The 19759-nt window shown below is 35.8% G+C and overlaps 9 protein-coding genes across 9 annotated transcripts; 4 read left to right on the top strand and 5 right to left on the bottom strand.

Annotated features, from left to right (window-relative positions):
* Positions 1 to 734: 734 nt before the first annotated feature.
* On the bottom strand, positions 735 to 4466 carry NESG_02068 (uncharacterized protein; the record flags this gene model as incomplete). Its single annotated transcript, XM_053049681.1, has 1 exon — positions 735 to 4466. The coding sequence occupies one exon, from the start codon at positions 4464 to 4466 to the stop codon at positions 735 to 737; it is 3732 nt and encodes a 1243-aa protein (XP_052903852.1).
* Positions 4467 to 5154: 688 nt separating this feature from the next.
* Positions 5155 to 5652, bottom strand: NESG_02069 (uncharacterized protein; the record flags this gene model as incomplete). Its single annotated transcript, XM_053049682.1, has 1 exon — positions 5155 to 5652. One exon carries the CDS (start codon positions 5650 to 5652, stop codon positions 5155 to 5157), a length of 498 nt encoding a protein of 165 aa, XP_052903853.1.
* Positions 5653 to 6479: 827 nt separating this feature from the next.
* NESG_02070 (uncharacterized protein) lies at positions 6480 to 6794 on the bottom strand (the record flags this gene model as incomplete). The annotated part of the gene is made up of 1 exon (XM_053049683.1): positions 6480 to 6794. One exon carries the CDS (start codon positions 6792 to 6794, stop codon positions 6480 to 6482), a length of 315 nt encoding a protein of 104 aa, XP_052903854.1.
* Positions 6795 to 7389: 595 nt separating this feature from the next.
* NESG_02071 (uncharacterized protein) lies at positions 7390 to 7830 on the top strand (the record flags this gene model as incomplete). The annotated part of the gene is made up of 1 exon (XM_053049684.1): positions 7390 to 7830. One exon carries the CDS (start codon positions 7390 to 7392, stop codon positions 7828 to 7830), a length of 441 nt encoding a protein of 146 aa, XP_052903855.1.
* Positions 7831 to 8978: 1148 nt separating this feature from the next.
* NESG_02072 (uncharacterized protein) lies at positions 8979 to 10169 on the bottom strand (the record flags this gene model as incomplete). The annotated part of the gene is made up of 1 exon (XM_053049685.1): positions 8979 to 10169. One exon carries the CDS (start codon positions 10167 to 10169, stop codon positions 8979 to 8981), a length of 1191 nt encoding a protein of 396 aa, XP_052903856.1.
* A 591-nt stretch (positions 10170 to 10760) lies between these two features.
* On the bottom strand, positions 10761 to 11630 carry NESG_02073 (uncharacterized protein; the record flags this gene model as incomplete). The annotated part of the gene is made up of 1 exon (XM_053049686.1): positions 10761 to 11630. One exon carries the CDS (start codon positions 11628 to 11630, stop codon positions 10761 to 10763), a length of 870 nt encoding a protein of 289 aa, XP_052903857.1.
* A 24-nt stretch (positions 11631 to 11654) lies between these two features.
* On the top strand, positions 11655 to 13127 carry NESG_02074 (uncharacterized protein; the record flags this gene model as incomplete). Its single annotated transcript, XM_053049687.1, has 1 exon — positions 11655 to 13127. One exon carries the CDS (start codon positions 11655 to 11657, stop codon positions 13125 to 13127), a length of 1473 nt encoding a protein of 490 aa, XP_052903858.1.
* A 1319-nt stretch (positions 13128 to 14446) lies between these two features.
* Positions 14447 to 16621, top strand: NESG_02075 (uncharacterized protein; the record flags this gene model as incomplete). The annotated part of the gene is made up of 1 exon (XM_053049688.1): positions 14447 to 16621. The coding sequence occupies one exon, from the start codon at positions 14447 to 14449 to the stop codon at positions 16619 to 16621; it is 2175 nt and encodes a 724-aa protein (XP_052903859.1).
* Positions 16622 to 17194: 573 nt separating this feature from the next.
* NESG_02076 (uncharacterized protein) lies at positions 17195 to 19411 on the top strand (the record flags this gene model as incomplete). The annotated part of the gene is made up of 1 exon (XM_053049689.1): positions 17195 to 19411. One exon carries the CDS (start codon positions 17195 to 17197, stop codon positions 19409 to 19411), a length of 2217 nt encoding a protein of 738 aa, XP_052903860.1.
* Between the last annotated feature and the right edge of the window lie 348 nt (positions 19412 to 19759).

The raw sequence follows: 19759 nt of genomic DNA on the forward strand, positions 1-19759 counted from the left end.
ATCCGCAATAACACTTATTTTTATCCAATGCGCACCATATTTTGCTCTCTTTGTGCTGCATAGTACTAGATATTGCCTATGGCTAAACTTAGGGGCTGTGGCACTCTTCCATTAAGGGGTCTTTGAGTTTTGTCTTTTTTTGTATTTTCCATGCTCCTTCTCGAAAAATAGAAATAATATTAAAGTGTATACTTATGAGGAAATAGAGAGAATATTTCGTATTTTTATAAAAAAATAGCAGGACACTTTACATTTTATTTGTGGGGTTGAGCTATAAATATACTATGGGAAGCTAGCAGAGTAGAGAAAAAAGTAAGAAAGGACTAAATATACAAAGACTAAAGTTTCTTTCTAAAAATTGTCAGAACACATTTATTGGCTTATTAGGATGAATATGAGAACCTTCTAATTTCACTGAAGTTCTTGTACTATTCTACACAAAGCTTCCTTCAAGAAAAAGAAAACAATCCAGGCAAGCCTAAAACAAGAGAAGCAGTCAACAATGTCTTAGTAAAGAGAACAAAACTTCTTTACTCCAAGAGATATCATCTTTATTGAATTACCATTTTATCTAATGCTACTTACACACATATAATACTACACAGTGTTATACTATAGATTCTTAAAAGTTCATTCTAGTGTTTTAAAATATGTTTATTTATTAACTGCTCTGTCTATCCATAGACCTAATCTATCATGTATAGAATGTGACAGTGTATGGTACAAAAGCAGGCTTATTTTACATGTGGTCTCTCTGGTCGAATAATCCACTCTGTCTCTAGGCCGTGCTCCTGCAATAAAGAAGCAAGTTTTTCACGCTCTGGTGATGTAAGCAGTGCTGTATACAGAGAGTGCGGATCATCAGAAGCAGCCCCTAAGGGCATTGGAAGCACAGGAAGCACTACCTCTTTGGCACTGTCTTCATCATCCTCTGCATCCATTAAGGCCTGCTGTAATTTATCTGTGTATTTACTGCGTAGCTCAGGCAACAGCGCAGAGACACATGCCTTTAGCTTTGCAGAGCTAAAGAATGGCCCTATCTTGAAGATAAGTGCAGACCCGGTTATGGCCCCTTTCCTTTGCATCTCCACAAATTCTGTAAAACCCTGCAGCTGTGGGAAGTATCCTGTGCCCATTGGAATAATGTCCAATAAAAAGGCAGTCAGCGTATTAATGCTATTATTCAGATAGACAATATGCTTTATCCCTATTTCTTTTTTCTTCGCTAGGCACTCAAACCCAGACTGATCCACCACCTGCACAATGTATGTGAATATGCAGGAAATAACAGCAGGTGGAATGTGAAAGTGGCAGAGTGTCTGATGGATCATTTTAAGATGCGAAATGACTGTCTCCAAGGAGGGCCTCTTATTAAGAATGCGCGACAAGAAGAGACCTCCTTCTTCAGACTTGCTAAATAAGAAGTCAAATCCGAATGAAATAATCTCATCAACTAAGGCAGTGCATCCAGCAGAGAATACCTTTTGAACCATTGCCTCTGTCTCCTTGCCAGGTGAAGTGCGTGCAATGAATATGGAATTCCCCAAGAAGAATGCACATAAAATGGTGCACGACTTATTATACGTATTTCTATCCAGAGTATTCCTATCATTCTGCAAGACGCGCATAGCCTCATCAGAGAATGCATCTATCACTACATGAATATTTCCAGGAATACTTCCAGCACACAACGCAGATATTCTGAACAAAGAGAATGCACACCCTACAGAGCTGTAATATGAAGGATATTTTTCTGGAATATTTCGCAAGAATATTTTGATTATCTTCTTGAATATTACATTATTCTGTGGCTCAGACTTCAGGGGCTTAGTGGTTGTCTTATAATACTCGCCTGTTGATATATTATACAGCATCACCTCTATTTTTTGACTTAAATCACGAATTAACATGTCTTTATCGGATATTATCCTTACATTCCTATCCAATTCATTCTTTAGTCTGATTATTTCATCTTCCTTTTCCATTAAATATATTCCTTGCAGGGTATATTTGTCTTCTATCTTACTGCAATTATTGCATGTCTCAGCAAGTGCTTCATTACTCACAGGATAGTTAGGCAGAATATCAGATGAATTATCGTCATATTCATAATTGACACTCTTCTCCTTCTTCTTAATTAACTTAATCCGTTCCAGTTCACTTTTTATCATTTCTAGCTCTTCCCTTTTAATTCGCTGTGAATTTTTCAAAGGATTTACATGACTCTGCTGTAAGTTATCATGGTCATCAGGATTGGCTTCTTCATGGGATTCTTGTTCTTCTTTCTCTTTTTGGATCTTCTCTAATTCTTCTTGCTCTCTCCTTAGTCTTTCTTGCTCCTTTTGCTCCTCCTGCTCTTTTCTTAGTCTTTCTTGCTCTTCTTCTTCTCTCCTTAGTCTTTCTTGCTCCTCCTGCTCTTTTCTTAGTCTTTCTTGCTCCTCTTGCTCCTTTTTGATCTTTTCTTGCTCTTCTTGCTCTTTTTTGATCTTCTCTAGTGCTTCTTGTTCTTCTTTCTCTTTCTTAATTCTTTCAAGTTCTAATTCTTCTTCTCTCCTTATTCTCTCCCTCTTCTCTTCCTCCTTCCTTATTCTTTCCTTTTCTATCCTATTGTGTGCTGCCTCCGTTACAAATATGTACTTCTTTCCAACCTGTATACCATCTCCTTCTATTGCATCTTCCATGTACTTCTGTGCATATTCATCCTTTGTGTACTTCATATGGTACCCTAGCATGAATATCTTTACAGTCTCGAATACACCTGACATCTTCAATTGTCTCTTCACATATTCATCATTGAATATATCCTGGCCTGGCTTAATACACCTCACATACTCCACATTGTCCTTGTTAATCTCATGCAGCAAGTTATTCAGGCTCTCCTTAAACTCAGACAGTATTCCCTTGCTGGTCATCCTGCCTATCATACTCTCATCTTGCTGCAGTAACTTTATGCCTGTCTTATTCAGTACATCATACACATCAGAATATGCATTATTATTCTTCTCAATGAACTCATTTGCATTATATCTTACTCTACCAGAATAATGCTCTACCTCAATATTCGTGTCATACACGCGTATACCCTTATTGTGTGATACTCGGGTCAGCCAATTCTTAATAGAACCACATGGCAGCAATGTCTCTTCCTGCAATAAGTTTATAATCCCATGTGGCCCATTAAATGCCCTATCTCCTTCTATTATATTTATATCCATGGCAACACCTTCTTCCTGCAGTGCACTTATATTCTCATTAATCACTCTAGTTATATATTCAGAATGTATCCTTTCATTTGCATAATTAATGCATAACTGATCAAAACCATTTTCATTCATAATTTCAAACCCGTATATATCCAGTATACCAATTGTATTCTCATCCTTACCTCTATTTGTATCTATATCAATTATATTCATATTTATATCGAGTGGGTCCTTAAGTACTTCTTGCAGGAATGTATCTATATTCATGGATGGCTTACGGAATATATCCGTATCCTGTATATTACAACTATCTTTAGTACAATTACAGCTGACTGAATTTTCACTTCTATTTATGGCTTCATTCAATATATTCACTACTAATTTAAACAATCTTTCATACACTATTCTTATAAGTGTATTCTTTACTGTTACTCTTTCCTTATGTGTCTTCTCTTTAATAATCACTTCATTGCCCATTTTCATGTACTTCTTTGATAATAATCCATGGAGTAAGTCATTATGCACTCCTAGTATGTGTGATATACGTGTATCTACTACTATATCACTAGATACATCTATATCTATTAAGTACTTCACTAATATTAAGTACTTGAATATTTCTATAACTGCATATTTGCATATCCTTAAGGCACAGAATGCTTCCATTATGCTATCCAGCTTATTCAGTGACTCTTTGCATCTTTCATTAAGTATTCCTGTTATCATCATAATTGCATGAAAATTGCTGCCTTCTGAATTATTGTCTGCCCTACTCTTCTCCAACAAGAATGCCTTTATGGTTATCCTTGATACTTTACTATTTTTATAGAGTATTTCTGTGTATTTACCAAACCTAGAGGAATTATTATTATTATCCGTTGAAGCATTCCCAAATAGCTCTAATATATCGGATACGTATGTAATTCTGTCTGTACTTTCTGCACTCTCTTTGTTTCCCAGATATTTCAAGATGTAATTTGCATTTACACTTTTACCAGAACCTGACTCACCTGATAGAATTATGACTTGGTTCATGCCATGGCGTACTCCTTGGTATGCATTCTCTGCTACTGTATATATATGTGGGTGTTTTACATTGTATGCGTATTCTGGTACGTTGTATATGTCTATTAATCTGTATGGATTAATTGATATAAGCAGTCTGCCTGTGAATGTATAAATTATATTGTTATTGTATCTGTGTCTGAGAATATTTACTATTTCTTGTTCACTAAACACTTTCACTTCAGACAGATTCTCCATGCAAACAAATAATAATAATTATTATTAAAGTGTAATAAATTATGAAAATATTATTGACAAGACTTAATACACATGTTGTAATATATTTTGGAATTATGGTGAATATGTGACAAGACTTATGGAAGGTTTGAGAGTGGAAAAAGTTCTGTCAGTTTTGGGGGAAGTGGCATAAATTGTGACAAAGTGGAAAAAGTCTTGTCATTCTCGGGATAAGGTGGATTAATTTCTGAAAATATTATTGACAAGACTTAATCCGCATGGCATAATGGTTTTTGGTTGTAGAAATAAAGTGTATTTCTATATTAGGAAATATCCTATTTAGGCATCAATATTTCTATAATAGAAATGTGCTAATTTGGGCGTATTATACTGTTTATTGTCCGTATATAGTAATTTCCGTATACAGCATACTATTCCATCCATATAGAGTAATTTTCGTATATAGCATACTACGATTTCCTAATACAGTAATGTCCATATATAGTAATTTTCTAACAGATAATATTTACATATATAGTAATACCCCAATAAATCACAAACTATTTCCCAATATAGTAATATCCTAACAGATAATATTCCCAAAACAGTAATTTCCCAATATATCCTATAATATTCCCAAAACAGTAATTTCCCAATATATCCTATAATATTCCCAATACAGTAATATTCCCAATATAGTAATAATAATTTATTCAACTTCTCCGCACCTGGCGATCTTCACTTCCTCAAGTGGCCTGTCACTTCTGTCGCACTTCACAGACTCAATTGCCCTGACTACGTCTTCTCCTTCAACTACACGACCAAATACAACGTGCTTACCATCTAGCCAGTCAGTTACAGCCGTTGTAATGAAAAATTGTGATCCATTAGTATTTCTACCTGCATTGGCCATAGAAACAACGTATTTTTTATGTTTTAATGAAAAATTTTCATCATTAAACTTGGCCCCGTATATGCTTAGTCCTCCTGTTCCATTTCCATTCGTGAAATCTCCTCCTTGGATCATAAATCCTGGGATAACCCTGTGGAAAATAGAGCCAGAATATCCATTCTTTGATGAAGCACTGCCTAGTGCTAATTTTCTGAAGTTTTCTGCTGTCTTTGGGGTTACTTTTGTGTCTAACTCTATTATTATCTTGCCTGCGAATTTATTTCCGATTGTTATCTCTAGGAATACTTTTGTCATGCAGGGGATTAAAAAATTTTACTATTTATAGTTTTAAAATTTAAAAAATATTTGGAGATGGCGGATGGGGTAGTAGGGGGTCGCATGGTTATTCGGGTTATTATATGAAAATAGTGGGAAAATAAGGGGATTAAGTCTTGACAAGTTTATAAAAAGTGGATTAAATTGTGACAAAGTGGATTAAGTCTTGTCATTTTATATTTAAAAATAATAAGTATTGTCATTTTTGAGGTAGGGTGGATTAAGTTTTGTCATTCTTGGGATAGAATGGATTAAGTCTTGGCAAATTTATAAAAGGTGGATTAAGTTCTGTCAGAATGGATTAAGTCTTGTCATTTTTGGGATGGGATGGAATAAGTTCTGTCCACTTTACAATAAGGTGGAAATAGTCTTGTCCAACAGTAAAAACTATTTATATATCTATTTTATTATAACCATAACTTATTCCATCCACTCCATATATTTTGTCATTTTTATCAGAACTTATTCCACTAGTACCATATATTCTGTCACATCCACCAAGACTTAATCTACTAGTGCGATAAGTCTTGTATTTTGTGACTAATTCTAACGTACTTTCATTACTTATTCCTATTAGACCATATATCTTGTCACATCTACCATAAATTATTCCACTAGTGCCATATATTCTGTCCAAAATCACAAGACTTTTTCCATACACTCCATAAGTCCTGGCACACCCGTTATAATTAGTCACAAATTACATGACTTATTCCACTAGTACCATATATCTTGTCTCAAAATCCATTACTTTTTCCACTAGTACCATATATCTTGTCATAATTTCATTACTTTTTCCACTCTCCCTATAAGTCTTGGCCCTGTATATATACATGCACGACCAATCTGTACATGAAGAATTTTTTCAGAAATTCAAAGTCCTTTTGTCTCTCCTTGCAATTCAAGAAGATCTTTCTGTTGCCCGTGTCCTGGACGTAGAATTTAAATTCCTCGTAGTCCTTTAGGTCAATGTCATGGGGTTCTATGGGGGTCTTAGAGTCAAAGGTGTTAGTTATGCCAGTTATAACGTATTTTATAAATCTCTTTAGGGTTATTGCCTTATTATACGGTATGAAGGTGGTTTTATCACCGAATATGACCTGTGCAACTGCTTTCTTCATGGATTATTGTTTTTTTATGAATAAATATTACTTATTACACAATGTGTCAAAAGTCTTGTCACATATTCTGACAGGACTTATGGTACTTTGGACAAGACTTATTACTATTAGGGCAAGACTTATAGCACTTTGGACAAGACTTATGGCAAGGAGGGCAGGACTTATTACACTGTTTCAGAATTTATGGCGCGGGGTGCAAGACTTAATCCACCTTATTGTGAAAGTGAACAAGACTTTTTACTCTTGGGACAGAGCTCAGTCCACTTTAATCCACTTAGTACATAACCTATGCCACTTTGACAAGACTTAATCCGCTTTATTGTGAGGAGTGCAAGACTTAATCCACTTTTTATAAACTTGACAAGACTTAATCCATCTGCATAATAAGTCTTGCGCACTTCCTATGCTAAACCATAAATTCACCCAAGACTTAATCCACTAGTGCCATATATTCTGCATATCCTGACTAATTCTAACACAAATCCATTACTTTTTCCATCTCCTCCATAAGTCCTGCCTAACTTTCACATAAAATAAATAATCTGCCAGAATATATTACACCATGTGTAATAAATAATAAAATATTTTGCAGCCCATGAAAGTCATCTCACAGGAAGGGACCACATTTATTCTCCCAAAGAAGCACTATAAACAGAGCAGATTATTACTCGATTTGGAAAAAGAAACAAAAATACCCAAAGAGGGGATATCCTTATTAGTAGACAATTTGACTCTGAAAAAGGTAATTGAGTTTATGGAAGGACATGAGAATGATTTGACTTTTAATGAGGAAATATCTGAAGTAATTCTAACAGATTTTGATGAGGAATTTCTAAATATGGAAATACCGTTACTTTTTAAAGTGACTGCTGCTGCAAATTATTTAAATATTCCGTTATTATTGGAAATCTGTTGTAAAAATATTTCCAAGAATTTGCAAAACAAAAATTCAAAAGAAATTGTAAAATATTTGAAAATAACTGAAAATATGAAAAATGAAGTGAATGTAGAGAAAGAATATAAATGGATTGAATAAGACTTTTTCCACTTTATTGTGGGATGGTCAGAACTTAATCCACTTCCCTCAAGAATGACAAGACTTAATCCACTATATCCCAAAACTAACAAGACTTATGGCACATTAAAAAATGTATTACAATAAAATTATACAATGTACAAGACTTATGGCACATTAAAAAATGTATTACAATAAAATTATACAATGTACAAGACTTATGGCACATTAAAAAATGTATTACAATAAAATTATACAATGTACAAGACTTATGGCACATTAAAAAATGTATTACAATAAAATTATACAATGTACAAGACTTATGGCACATTAAAAAATGTATTACAATAAAATTATACAATGTACAAGACTTATGGCACATTAAAAAATGTATTACAATAAAATTATACAATGTACAAGACTTATGGCACATTAAAAAATGTATTACAATAAAATTATACAATGTACAAGACTTATGGCACATTAAAAAATGTATTACAATAAAATTATACAATGTACAAGACTTATGGCACATTAAAAAATGTATTACAATAAAATTATACAATGTACAAGACTTATGGCACATTAAAAAATGTATTACAATAAAATTATACAATGTACAAGACTTATGGCACATTAAAAAATGTATTACAATAAAATTATACAATGTACAAGACTTATGGCACATTAAAAAATGTATTACAATAAAATTATACAATGTACAAGACTTATGGCACATTAAAAAATGTATTACAATAAAATTATACAATGTACAAGACTTATGGCACATTAAAAAATGTATTACAATAAAATTATACAATGTACAAGACTTATGGCACTTTTTATAAATTGAACAAGACTTATTGCACTTATATTTATTTATTACAACTTCGTGCAAGACTTAATCCACCTACCATAAGTCTTGTCCGGATAAATTGCAAGACTTAATCCACCCTATATACAATTTGATCTTATTTCACAATAATCCGATAAGACTTAATCCACTTTCTCCAAATCAAACAGAACTTTTTCCACTTTGACAGAACTTAATCCGCTTTTTATAAAATATGACAAGACTTAATCCACTTTGTCCCAAAAATGTCACAATTTATAAACCCTCTATAAACAGGAGCCAGAATATTCTATTATTATTTATTGTGTGGAATGTTTTAGTGCACGCAGCACTTTGTCCTGGATTGCGTGATATTTTCGTACGATTGCGATGCTCTCTGAAGGGCCTCTGGTGATCTCATGTGAATATGCTCCCTGGGGCTACTTACAACAGCAGAGAGTCTTTTCTCAACAGAAATTAAAAGAGTCCTGACAGGGCACGTGTGCAAGGATATTTCCTTCTGAACTTTCGCCAGTAATGCACCTATCCCTAGTGCAGTGATACTTTCTGTGGATTTTTGTGCTTCAAGTATTTCCACTGCAGGAATATTCTTAGTCTGTGAACTGCTCACCCTATCATATGCATCCTGTGGGTGGATTATGTTTTCATCAAGCTTAGTGGCATGCCCAAGGAATACATTCTGTCTGTCATAATATTCCGCTGTATTCTCTGGGGGTACAGAAGAATAGTCTAGAGGGCATGCATGAATATTTAGGCTAGTCTTAACTGCGTCTTCTTTTTTGTTAGTACTAGTACTAATTGTAGCCTCTTTCTTGCTAGAAATAACTGGAGTGTCTTTTTGCTTTAAATTAGTTGTAGTCTCTTTGTGGTTACTAGTCTCTTTCTTATTAGAACTAGTACTAACTGTAGCCTCTTTGTGCTTACTAGTTTCTTTGTGCTTTAAATTAGCTGCAGTTTCCTCCTTACTAGAAATAACTAAAATCTCTTCTTTCTTAGTATTAGAATCTTCCCTACTAGTATTTTCCTTGTCAGAAGTATTTTCTTGCTTTGCACTAACTAAAATACTTTCTTCTCTACAAGAATCTTCTCTACTAGTAGTAGTCTCTTCCCTATTACTACAACTAGTAGTCTCTTCCTCTCCTGTGCTGTGCCTATTTATGGTGTGTTCTTTGTCTGTGACTTTTTTGGGTGTGGTATTTAGCCTTTTCTTCTTTGGGATACCAACAGAGCATATTTCTTTTGTTTCTTTGTCTAGCTCCATTATGCCTTCTGTTATAATGCCTTTCTTCTTCATTATCATTAGGAGCTGTCTTGGTGTCAGCTTTACTTCGTCTCTTTCTGTTAAGTCCTTGTATACTACATACTTTGGGAGAGTCTTTCTTTTCTTTGTTTTTCGTTTTCTAATAATTACTTCATCAAAGTCAATGTGTGACTGGGGTGAGGGTGGGCAGTAGTCATCATTGTACTCCATAAAGGACTTGTCCAGGAATCCTTCGAATTCTTCCATGGGCCGAAATATTCTAGCACGATAAAAATAAGAAAAGGCGGGCGCGGGTATTCTTCATAATATTTTTCTGAAATTATTCTGGTGCTTGCACTCTGGTTTTAGTGAAAATATAAGTACTTTTATTAAGGCCTGTGAGTATGCAGGATATTATCGGGTTTATTATGGGTGATTTATGTAAGATTAAAACCACACGATAAGAATAAGAGAATATGCAAAGCACAGTGTACTATAGAGTATTATAATATGGTGAAAATAGACTGCAAGAAATTGCATAATTAATGTCACTTGATTTCTTAAAAGGAGTGATTATTAAACTTTAGCTTATTTGAGGCACAACTCTTTAAATAGGCTTGTTTGTAATTTAACTTTGTCATTTATCAAAATAAACTAATTAACTAATGTCTTGTTTAATGCAAACAAGCACAGATTAAATTGTTACTGTGATTGATACCATGTATGTCATTATATGCTATTCTGAGCATATAAAAATGTGCTTAAAAAGAGTGATATTTTATGCTAATATACTGTTATATACTAGGTGAAGATATGGTAAAACGATAAGAATAATTGGAAGACTGCGTGATTTATCCTTTATTTAGGAGATATCCCTTTATTATAACAAGTGTAGAAGATGGTGAACATATTTCCAAAGGACATTGCGCCTATTAGGAGTGCCCCAATAAATGGCTGGTAATGCCTCCATGCATGCAGTACATGCAGTGTGTATATGTAATAGGACACGTACATCTGGATAAACTGGAAGAGAACTAGAATACCCACAGCCACCCAGAGATTCGCCATTAAAGAAACATTCATTACATCACTTGTTATTTCTAGTGGGTCTGCCTTCTTTAGGGCCCGCAGAATATAAAGACGCCTCATTTGGTACTGGTACTGGACTAACTGCGAGCAAGAAAGCACAAAAAGAAATTTAAGAACGGGTGTTCGAATGAAGGAGAAAGACTCGTCTGGGCATGTGAGCATCATTCCTGTGATAACAATGCAGATGTAATGATGAAGAATCCACCATCTTTTTATGTGGCTTCCATTATTAATTAGAATGTGCTCTCGTATGGTGAGCGTGGAGTAAATGTACATCTGGATGAGTATTTGCACGGTGTCCATGATCTTACTGCTGAAAAACAGCAGGTTCAGAAGGGTTAAAATTGTGACTGCGATTGTTGAAGTGAGTTTGAATGTTTCGTAGTCGCTTTTGTACTTGTACCTTAGCTTCTCTGGAAGCTTTATTTCGCTTATGCCAAGGGAGAGTTCAAGGATTTTAGAGGAGGAAACTTCTGCTTTCACTTTGTCTATTATGGTGCTGGCTTTGGCCGGTAAATTTTTGTCGGGCAGTCTTATCTCTTTTAGGGTTTTTTTGATCGTTATTTTTGTTTTTTCTGTCTTTTCATTGAGCTCTGTAAGGTCTTGGTGGAGAGACGCCAGTCGTTCAACTACATCCATATATTCTGAAAATTCTTTTTTATTATGGACCAGTTAATTAAAACTGCAAAAGGTACCAGAGACTACTTTGGGCGAGACAAGATTGTGCTGGACCGAATTATACAGGAGGTGCAGGAGATATACCAGAACAGAGGGGGTGTTTCGCTTGACACGCCAACCTTTGAGATAAAATCCATTCTTATGAACAAGTATGGGGAAGACTCCAAGCTGATATACGATCTGGCAGACCAGGGGGGCGAAATATGTGCACTGCGGTACGATCTGACAGTGCCTCTTGCCAGGCACCTGGCCATGACGAAAACTGTTAAGATGAAAAGATACCACACGGCAAAGGTATTCAGGCGCGACCAGCCAGCCCTCAGTAAGGGGCGGTACAGAGAGTTCTATCAAAGCGACTTTGACATTGTAGGGGAGTATGCGCACATGGCAGCTGATGCAGAGATAGTGAGTACTGCGTGCAGTATCCTGGAGAACTTCTCAAAAGATGTGCCTGCAGACAGGAATGCGCTGTATATTAGGATAAACCACAAGAAGCTTGTGGACAGCCTGATGGAGGTGTGCGGTGTGGATAAGTCTCTGGCAGGGCCTATTGGCAGCGCAATTGACAAGCTGGATAAGCTCCCGTGGGAAGAAGTGGCTGAGGAGATGAGAAAGAAAGGAGCAACAGAAGAGGCTGTGGAAGGAATTAAGGAGTTCATCCAGATTAAAGGATCTTTCAATGTTCTGAGTGTGCTTAAAGAGAAGAGCATAGGGCAGACCCAGAGCGGAAAAGAGGCACTGCGTGATCTGCAGAGGCTGCACGAGCTGCTGGTTGTGTATGGCGTGGATGATAAGATTGTTCTGGATGTAAGCTTGATTCGGGGCCTAGAGTACTACACAGGGATTTTGCTAGAAGGAGGATATACTGGAATAGAGGGAACACTTGTGGCAGGCGGCAGGTATGACGGGCTGGTGAATTCTATTCTTGCAGGGTGCACAGAGGGCAGCGGTCTGGTGAAGGATTTGAATGCAAAGCTGAAGGTAAAAAACAAGAAAGAGAAGCCTGCTAAGCGCATAGATGAGATTAAGTGCGTGGGGATCAGCCTGGGGGTAAGCCGACTGTTCAGCCTGGTGGAGGGAAATGACAAAAAAACACACACTGAGGTTGTGGTGTGCTCAGTTGGGTCGAACTTACTTGAAGAAAGAATCCGAATGTGCATCTATCTGCGAAACCACGGGATAAACACAGAGTACTTTATGGGAGAGTCAAGCAACTTCACAAGGCACAGTGAGTATGCAGAGTCAATCGGGGCAAGCATGCTTATCCTGATAGGACGGAAGGAAATAGAGGAAGAGAAGTACCAAATCATATGGGGAGATAAAAACAATAGAGAAAAGACAACAGTGCACATCTCCAATCTTGTTAGTGAGATTGAAAAGCTGATTAAAAAGAGGGTCCAGAAAGACGTGGTAGAGAAAGAAGACTCAGAGGAGGAGATCATTAAGGCACAGATTTAGTAGGATATAATGCTTTTAGAAGGAATCTGCAGCTTTATAGTAGATAGAGGTGCAAGAAATGCGCACAGTGCAGAATATTAAGATGTGTCCCAAATAAAGCAGCTAATTTTCACTTGTATTTTATGTATACAAGGAGTTTAACTAGAGGTAAACATAAAAAAATATGGGCATGCAACAATCTGCAAATATGCTGCAATAGTCTATACGGCCTAACTAAACCCTATATACTCTCTTAATATCAGCCCTGGAAGTAAATAAAGCAAGAAAATGAGTATTTTCATTGAAGACCTTCTGATTTTTAACTTTAGCGAATTCTGTGATCGACTGGTGCACAGTATGAATGTATATCTTTCTATATTTATTTGCAAGGCCTGGGTCAAGTGCTTCTAGGTCCCTTTAAATTTAGCTAGTTTTCTTAATTTCATGGTCTTTCCAGAAAAAATAAACCTTTACAGAATAATTTCTACGTATAGAAATACGAAGAGATTTTAATCTAATTTTAAGGATTCACAAATAATTTGCACAAAATGCAAGCAATAAATATGAAGTTCAATAGAGAATGCACACGCAGTCAATGTACATTTTAAGAAATACAGCACGATTCTATTTATTAAGAGTTTAATCAATAAGATCACAGACAAAATATACCCTTCATAAATAAAGCACTTATAACAGATGGAAATAATCTGCTGCAATGAAACTCGTATGTCAAAAAAACACTTTCCCAGCATATATGTAGTATGGAAAAACTCCACATTATTATTCCAAGACCGCAAGAGCCCATCAATAATAATTTCAACTTTTGGAAGATTCTTCGTATATTAGAAGCCTACTAATCGTATGAAAATATTAATAAAAACAGCACATGCCAACAGTGAGAAATAGATCCAATAAAAACACAAATTATTGGTTTTTCTGGCCTCAAGAGAATGAAACCCGCTCTCCAGATCAGCAATGTAGATTGGCATTAGGCATTGCTTTTCAGGATTTGGCTGTAGGTCAACATGCTACAAGGGGCTCTGCTTATTTATCCATAAAATTTATAGTGATGACACTAATATTTACATATTTATATTAAGCGGTCAAAGATTGTGTGTTTGTGAGTAAAACACTGATTAGCAGCTGCCACTAGAAACTATATATAGAAAATGAGAAATAAATTATATTCCAGTTTAGTATGACTAAGTCTAATATTTCAAAGAGGAAAACTCAGCTGTTAAAATGAACTATATAAAAATAGAAATAACTAATGCCAATATTAATGGAAAGAACGAGAAATTGAAATATTTAAAGAGAAATTTTCTTTTGCCTTACAGAAAATGATCAGCAGAATAGTTCTAAAACTGATAATGCTACAGAGCATTCTTGCAAGAGTCAATATGGAAGAAATAAAGACAGTGAGTGAGACCTTTATTGGCGAGAAGCAGGATGTGATTATTAACCCAATGGGCCCATTGAATCTACAGCGCGGATATATTGTGCATCAAGGGGGATACATGCACAACAAACGATTTTATTCCCATGAAATAGATACAGACTATGGACTTTATAAGAACGGACTATCTAATGAAAACAAACAAGAGTACAACTTTATGAGAACACCAGTGAATGACAAAGTATACGAATGCTTGGATAAAAAAACCCCAAAAGGAAAGTATATGAGCACTTATCACGAAATGCTTATAAAGATGTTCCCTTCAATGGATGAAAACCTTTCTATTGAGATAGATAGATCCAACGCACTTACAAACTTCTTAAGAGCAGATCATGTCAAGAAGGATGCTAAATATATTCTTGCTGCGCTATTACTTCTCTCAGAGGGTGTTGATATTAAAATAGCAGTAGAGAGCACAGAAGAAAAAAAGAAGCTTGTCATAAAAAGTAAAACATGCAAAGAGAAAGAGTTTGTGAATATAGTGATGCATACTACAGGTATAGATCCAGTTACAAATATGTACAGTGACAGTATCTACCAAAGTGAGGCTGCTGAAATTGTCGACTTCTATCTGCAGTGCAGAGACAATCCTCTGATAAAGAAAGGAGGCAAGTTTGCAATGCCAACCACGAAAAAAGAGTTTGAGAGTGGAAAGTTTCTGAACAATGCAGCCTTCCTTATACAGACATATATATATGAGTTCATTGAGACAGCAGAAAGCTATAAGGACTTTGTGAATGCAGCGCATGAACTACTGGTTGATCAAGTAGCTGAAAAGGAGAATCTAGCAAATACTAAGAAGAAAAGCAAGGAGGGCAAAATATTTGATGAGCTTTTCATAGCAAAAGAAGCACTCAGTGAAAACAAAAAGTACATTGAATCATTCTGTGACTTTGTTCAGGCCACAAATGAAAGTATCAAACTTCCCTTCGGCAGTGATAGTCAGTTGCCAAGGTACACTAGAGTGCCACAATGCAAACTAGACAAGACTGGCTTTGAGCTAGATCAATCCTTATATTATAGTGACTGTGTAGAGTCAGCCCTTCTTGGACTTTTCAGCTGCCTGGCGTATAGTCAAAAGACAAAAAAGTACAAAACCAGCCACATGGGAGAAGGAATAAGCAAAGAATTGAAAAACTTCTTTAAAAAGTATCCTAGACCAGCTGAAATCATTGACTCTGAAATGCACAAAGAGTGGAGCAGAGTTGTTGCATGTCTGGACAATGACAAGATTGACTATAAACAGAATAAGAATGAACTTATAGCTGGGGTTGGGAATATATTCCTTGCTATATCAGAAATAACAGGGCAGAAGGAAGAGATACTAGAGCTAGTTGAGTATATAGAGAGTATATGCAAGAAAGGTGAATTAAATGATGACGAGAGATGGGAAATTGAAGCTAAGATAAAGTCAATTATCAAATCTTTGTTACCCAGTAAGAATGTGGAAGTAAGTTGCGAGCAGGCTAGACTTGGGACGAGATCAAATGGCAAGGCAGATATTTTTGCTAAAATTTTTATTATTCACAATATCAACAACGAACCTACTGGATTTACTTTGAATATAACACCAGGGTATGCTAATATTTCTCTTTTTTCAACTTCAGAAGATAACTTTGATTCTGTTAAAGAAGGATGTGAAGAAATAAGCAAAGTTTACAGTAATGTAAACTGTTATATGGGGCACCTTATGATTCATTATGTTTCTATAGAGTTAGAGTCTTCAGTCTGCGATAATATAGAGTTTTTTAATATAACTAAGGAAATTATACACTACACTATGCATGAAGAACCTGAAAAAATATCTAAAACATTCTTATTAGGAAGGGTTTTCTTTAGTTTAGCTAAACTCGACACTATAAGGTTTTTTATGGAAAAGATGATGAAAAAGGGAAAAAGACCAGCAGAGAGTGCAATACGGTTCACTGGAAATGTTTTAGGAAGTCTTCAGTTAAATGATAATACGATGCTGTGGGGTGTGCTAATGAGATTCCCAAGTGATGCAAACATGCAGGAATACTATCCAAGAATTGCATCTGAGGAACTCGATAACCTATAAGAAGATTATATTTGGAATGGCATAGCAATAAAAGATTTATGCGATACTCTAGCAAATATTTCAGGGAAATCTAAGTTCTTAGCTTTACAGCTCATCTTCTAATTTATTTCTATTTCACTAGTATATGCATATAACTAGAACCAATGATAAAGTAGCAATTAATGCCATGCAAACAAGCAGAGTGACTTGTAACAGGCTAGTCTAAGGCTAAAACCAAAATAGTTCAATAGTACAAAAACATCCACATTACTCACAAAACAAAAGGCCAAGAGACCTTCTTATTTGAGTATATTTTATATTGGCTTATAATAAGCCCCTATGATATATCAGTTTTACTAGAATATTAAATAAGCCAAACAGATATCACAGAAATCCACAAATCATTCAGAAAAACACTTCATAGAACAATTTCATATAAATAGTTAATTTATTCGCACAAAAATGATAAATTATTGATCAATAACCGAAAAAAAGTATTAAATATTTATAAGAGGTAATTACTGGTAGAAAGCACCCCTGTTGGCGTGCAGCCCCTGTATTAACCGTATAAATAACTGAAACAATTTTATTTTTATGATTTTTTCAAAGAAAGTACAGAGACTTATGGTTTTCTGCAGTATGGCTGCCCTGGGGTGCATATCTATGGGTATGGCATCTGATGAACCTTCATCCTCGCAGGCAACGCCTTCTTCAGGAAAAAGAACAACAACAAATCTATCAAATCCTATAGAATCTAAAAAACAAAGGCAGGCGACATCAACAGATGTCCCAGCTGACAGTTTTAGTGCACTCAACCTGGATAATGAAACTGAAAAAAAGGCACCTAGACTCACTGAAAAAGACGTTTCTGACATGGTAAAAAAGAGCAAGAAAGGAGAGACTATATGGAACTTCCTTAAGCAAGTTATGGTCACAAAGACCGCATGGGAAGACCGTCTTCCTATTCTTGAGAATATGGAAAGACAAAACGACATTTTCACTGTATATTCAGGATACTACAGTGGTATGATGGAAGACCTGCAGAGATACATGGGGAGAAATGCACCACAAAGCTATAGTGCAGAGAAAAAAAGAGACTACGCTGTAAACATGGCTACACTTGGGGATATCTTAATAAGAAGGCCTATAAGACTCCCAGACTACAGAGACATAGCAAAGATCATGGGTCAAATAAACAGAAATGAGACAGAAGCATTCAGAAGAATCATAGACACATTCATGCTTTACCCAGAGCTATACTGTGACATGAAAAATCTCACATTAGAGAAGATAAAGAAGATTCTTCAGCCAGGCACACAAGGCAGAAATACTCCATACTCAGAGAAAGAGCTAGAAGAGGCACTTGCTGTTGTCAGCTACTTATGGAAAACAGTAAGGTACTACAATGACTCTACAGACAGCAGCAAACAAACCTGTGCATCAGTCTCAAATGAGGCTGTAGCTGGTCTTAAGAGTGTCCTAGCAGCAAAAGGTATTAATGTAGACAGTATAACTGAAGAATCCATTGGAACTATCTACAAGGCAGTTTATGAAGCAGTCACTGTATTTTACACTTCCATTGCAGCTATGTCACACAAGGAAAAGCAGGCACTACTTGGTCTAAAAGGCACTGAAGTCTTTAGGGCCCAGAAGTACTTAAAGTACCAAGCAAACATTGTTTCATCAAAAGACAACAACGGTACTGAAAGATATCTTGTTAATACACATGACATTAGTGAGGTAGTTAACAGGTGGGAAACATGCGTCTCAGAAACCAGCCACTTCCACATTCATTACATAGACAATGAAAAGCAAAGTCTCAAAAGAATGTGTATTCCAAGGTACAACGTAACTGGTGGAAATTCACAAGAATCAGTGGATGTCCATCCAATAAGCTATGTAATTGACTACATAAGAAGAGTGAACAGAATTAAGAAAGAAACTGTTTATGCAATGAAAACATTCCATAACTCAAACAAGTGGTCATTAGTCTCTGATGACGAGAAAAACAAAACAATTGAAGAGATGAATAAGGAGCACTACACTGTAGTATTCTACAGAATGGAGAAAAAGATACAGGACAATTACTTCATATGTGCAAGATTCACATCCAAACTATCACAAGGTGAATACAGTCCAGATAGACAACCAAGACTTCAAATTCCTCTTTTCATCTCTCCCCTTCATAGATCTGCCATGAAGCTGCTGTCTCCATTCGTGGAGGAGCACTCAGAGCCCAAACTAGTCTCCCTGAATGATCTGCAGAATGAAGGAGTAACACCCTCCACATACATGCACTCATCAAGTAACGAAAGAATGACAGATACTACTCTGCAGGCTGCAGAGACAGGCTACTACACAGAACTGTACATCCATGATGAAGAAGAAAAGGAAAGGGTTTGCTACACTTTAGAGCCAACATCCACTCCAATTGATGGATCTGGAAAGGGATGCCTCACTTGGTACGTCAGAATGGATGAAAACCCAGAGGAATACGAGCACTACTTAATGAAAAATGAAGGAACTTCTGCAGATAAATTATACTACAGAAAGTTCTTCATTAATTCACTAAACAAGACTATGTTCCCATCTATGTACCAGGTGAATGGTGTGTGCTGTGCATACAGCCAGTCCAAGGTAAATCTCACAGTTCTTTTCTGCAAAAACATGATAGAATATGCAACGTACAAGGCCAATCTATTCTATGATGAAAAAGACCTGCCACACCTCATGGCAATCAAGGCCAGAAATCACACTAAGTCCAGTCTTGGTGTGAACAATGACATACTTAAGATTATGCTTGCGCAATAATCTGAATATTCGTAGTAGTATAACTATATACTAAACTGCATGACAGAGTATTTGGGTGTAAATTATCTAGTACCATGGATGTATTCATGCAATTTCTTTGCAGATTTCGCGAATGACCTGAAACTGCATGAGCACGTGAATACTTTGCGCACGAAGACGCACTCAATAAATACTTGAAAGTTTAAATTTTATTATTCACTCTTGTTGTAATATACATATAAAATAAGAGACTAAGCACTATGGAATAGAATATGAATAGAATATTTGGTTATTTAAAGAAGCACAAAAACACGGTTAAAGTTGTATTAAGTAGGATTTACTGAAATTAATGCGAAAATGTGGTTTAAA

Source organism: Nematocida ausubeli, assembly GCF_000738915.1.
Source record: "Nematocida ausubeli strain ERTm6 chromosome Unknown supercont2.5, whole genome shotgun sequence".
Lineage (NCBI taxonomy): Eukaryota > Fungi > Microsporidia > Nematocida > Nematocida ausubeli.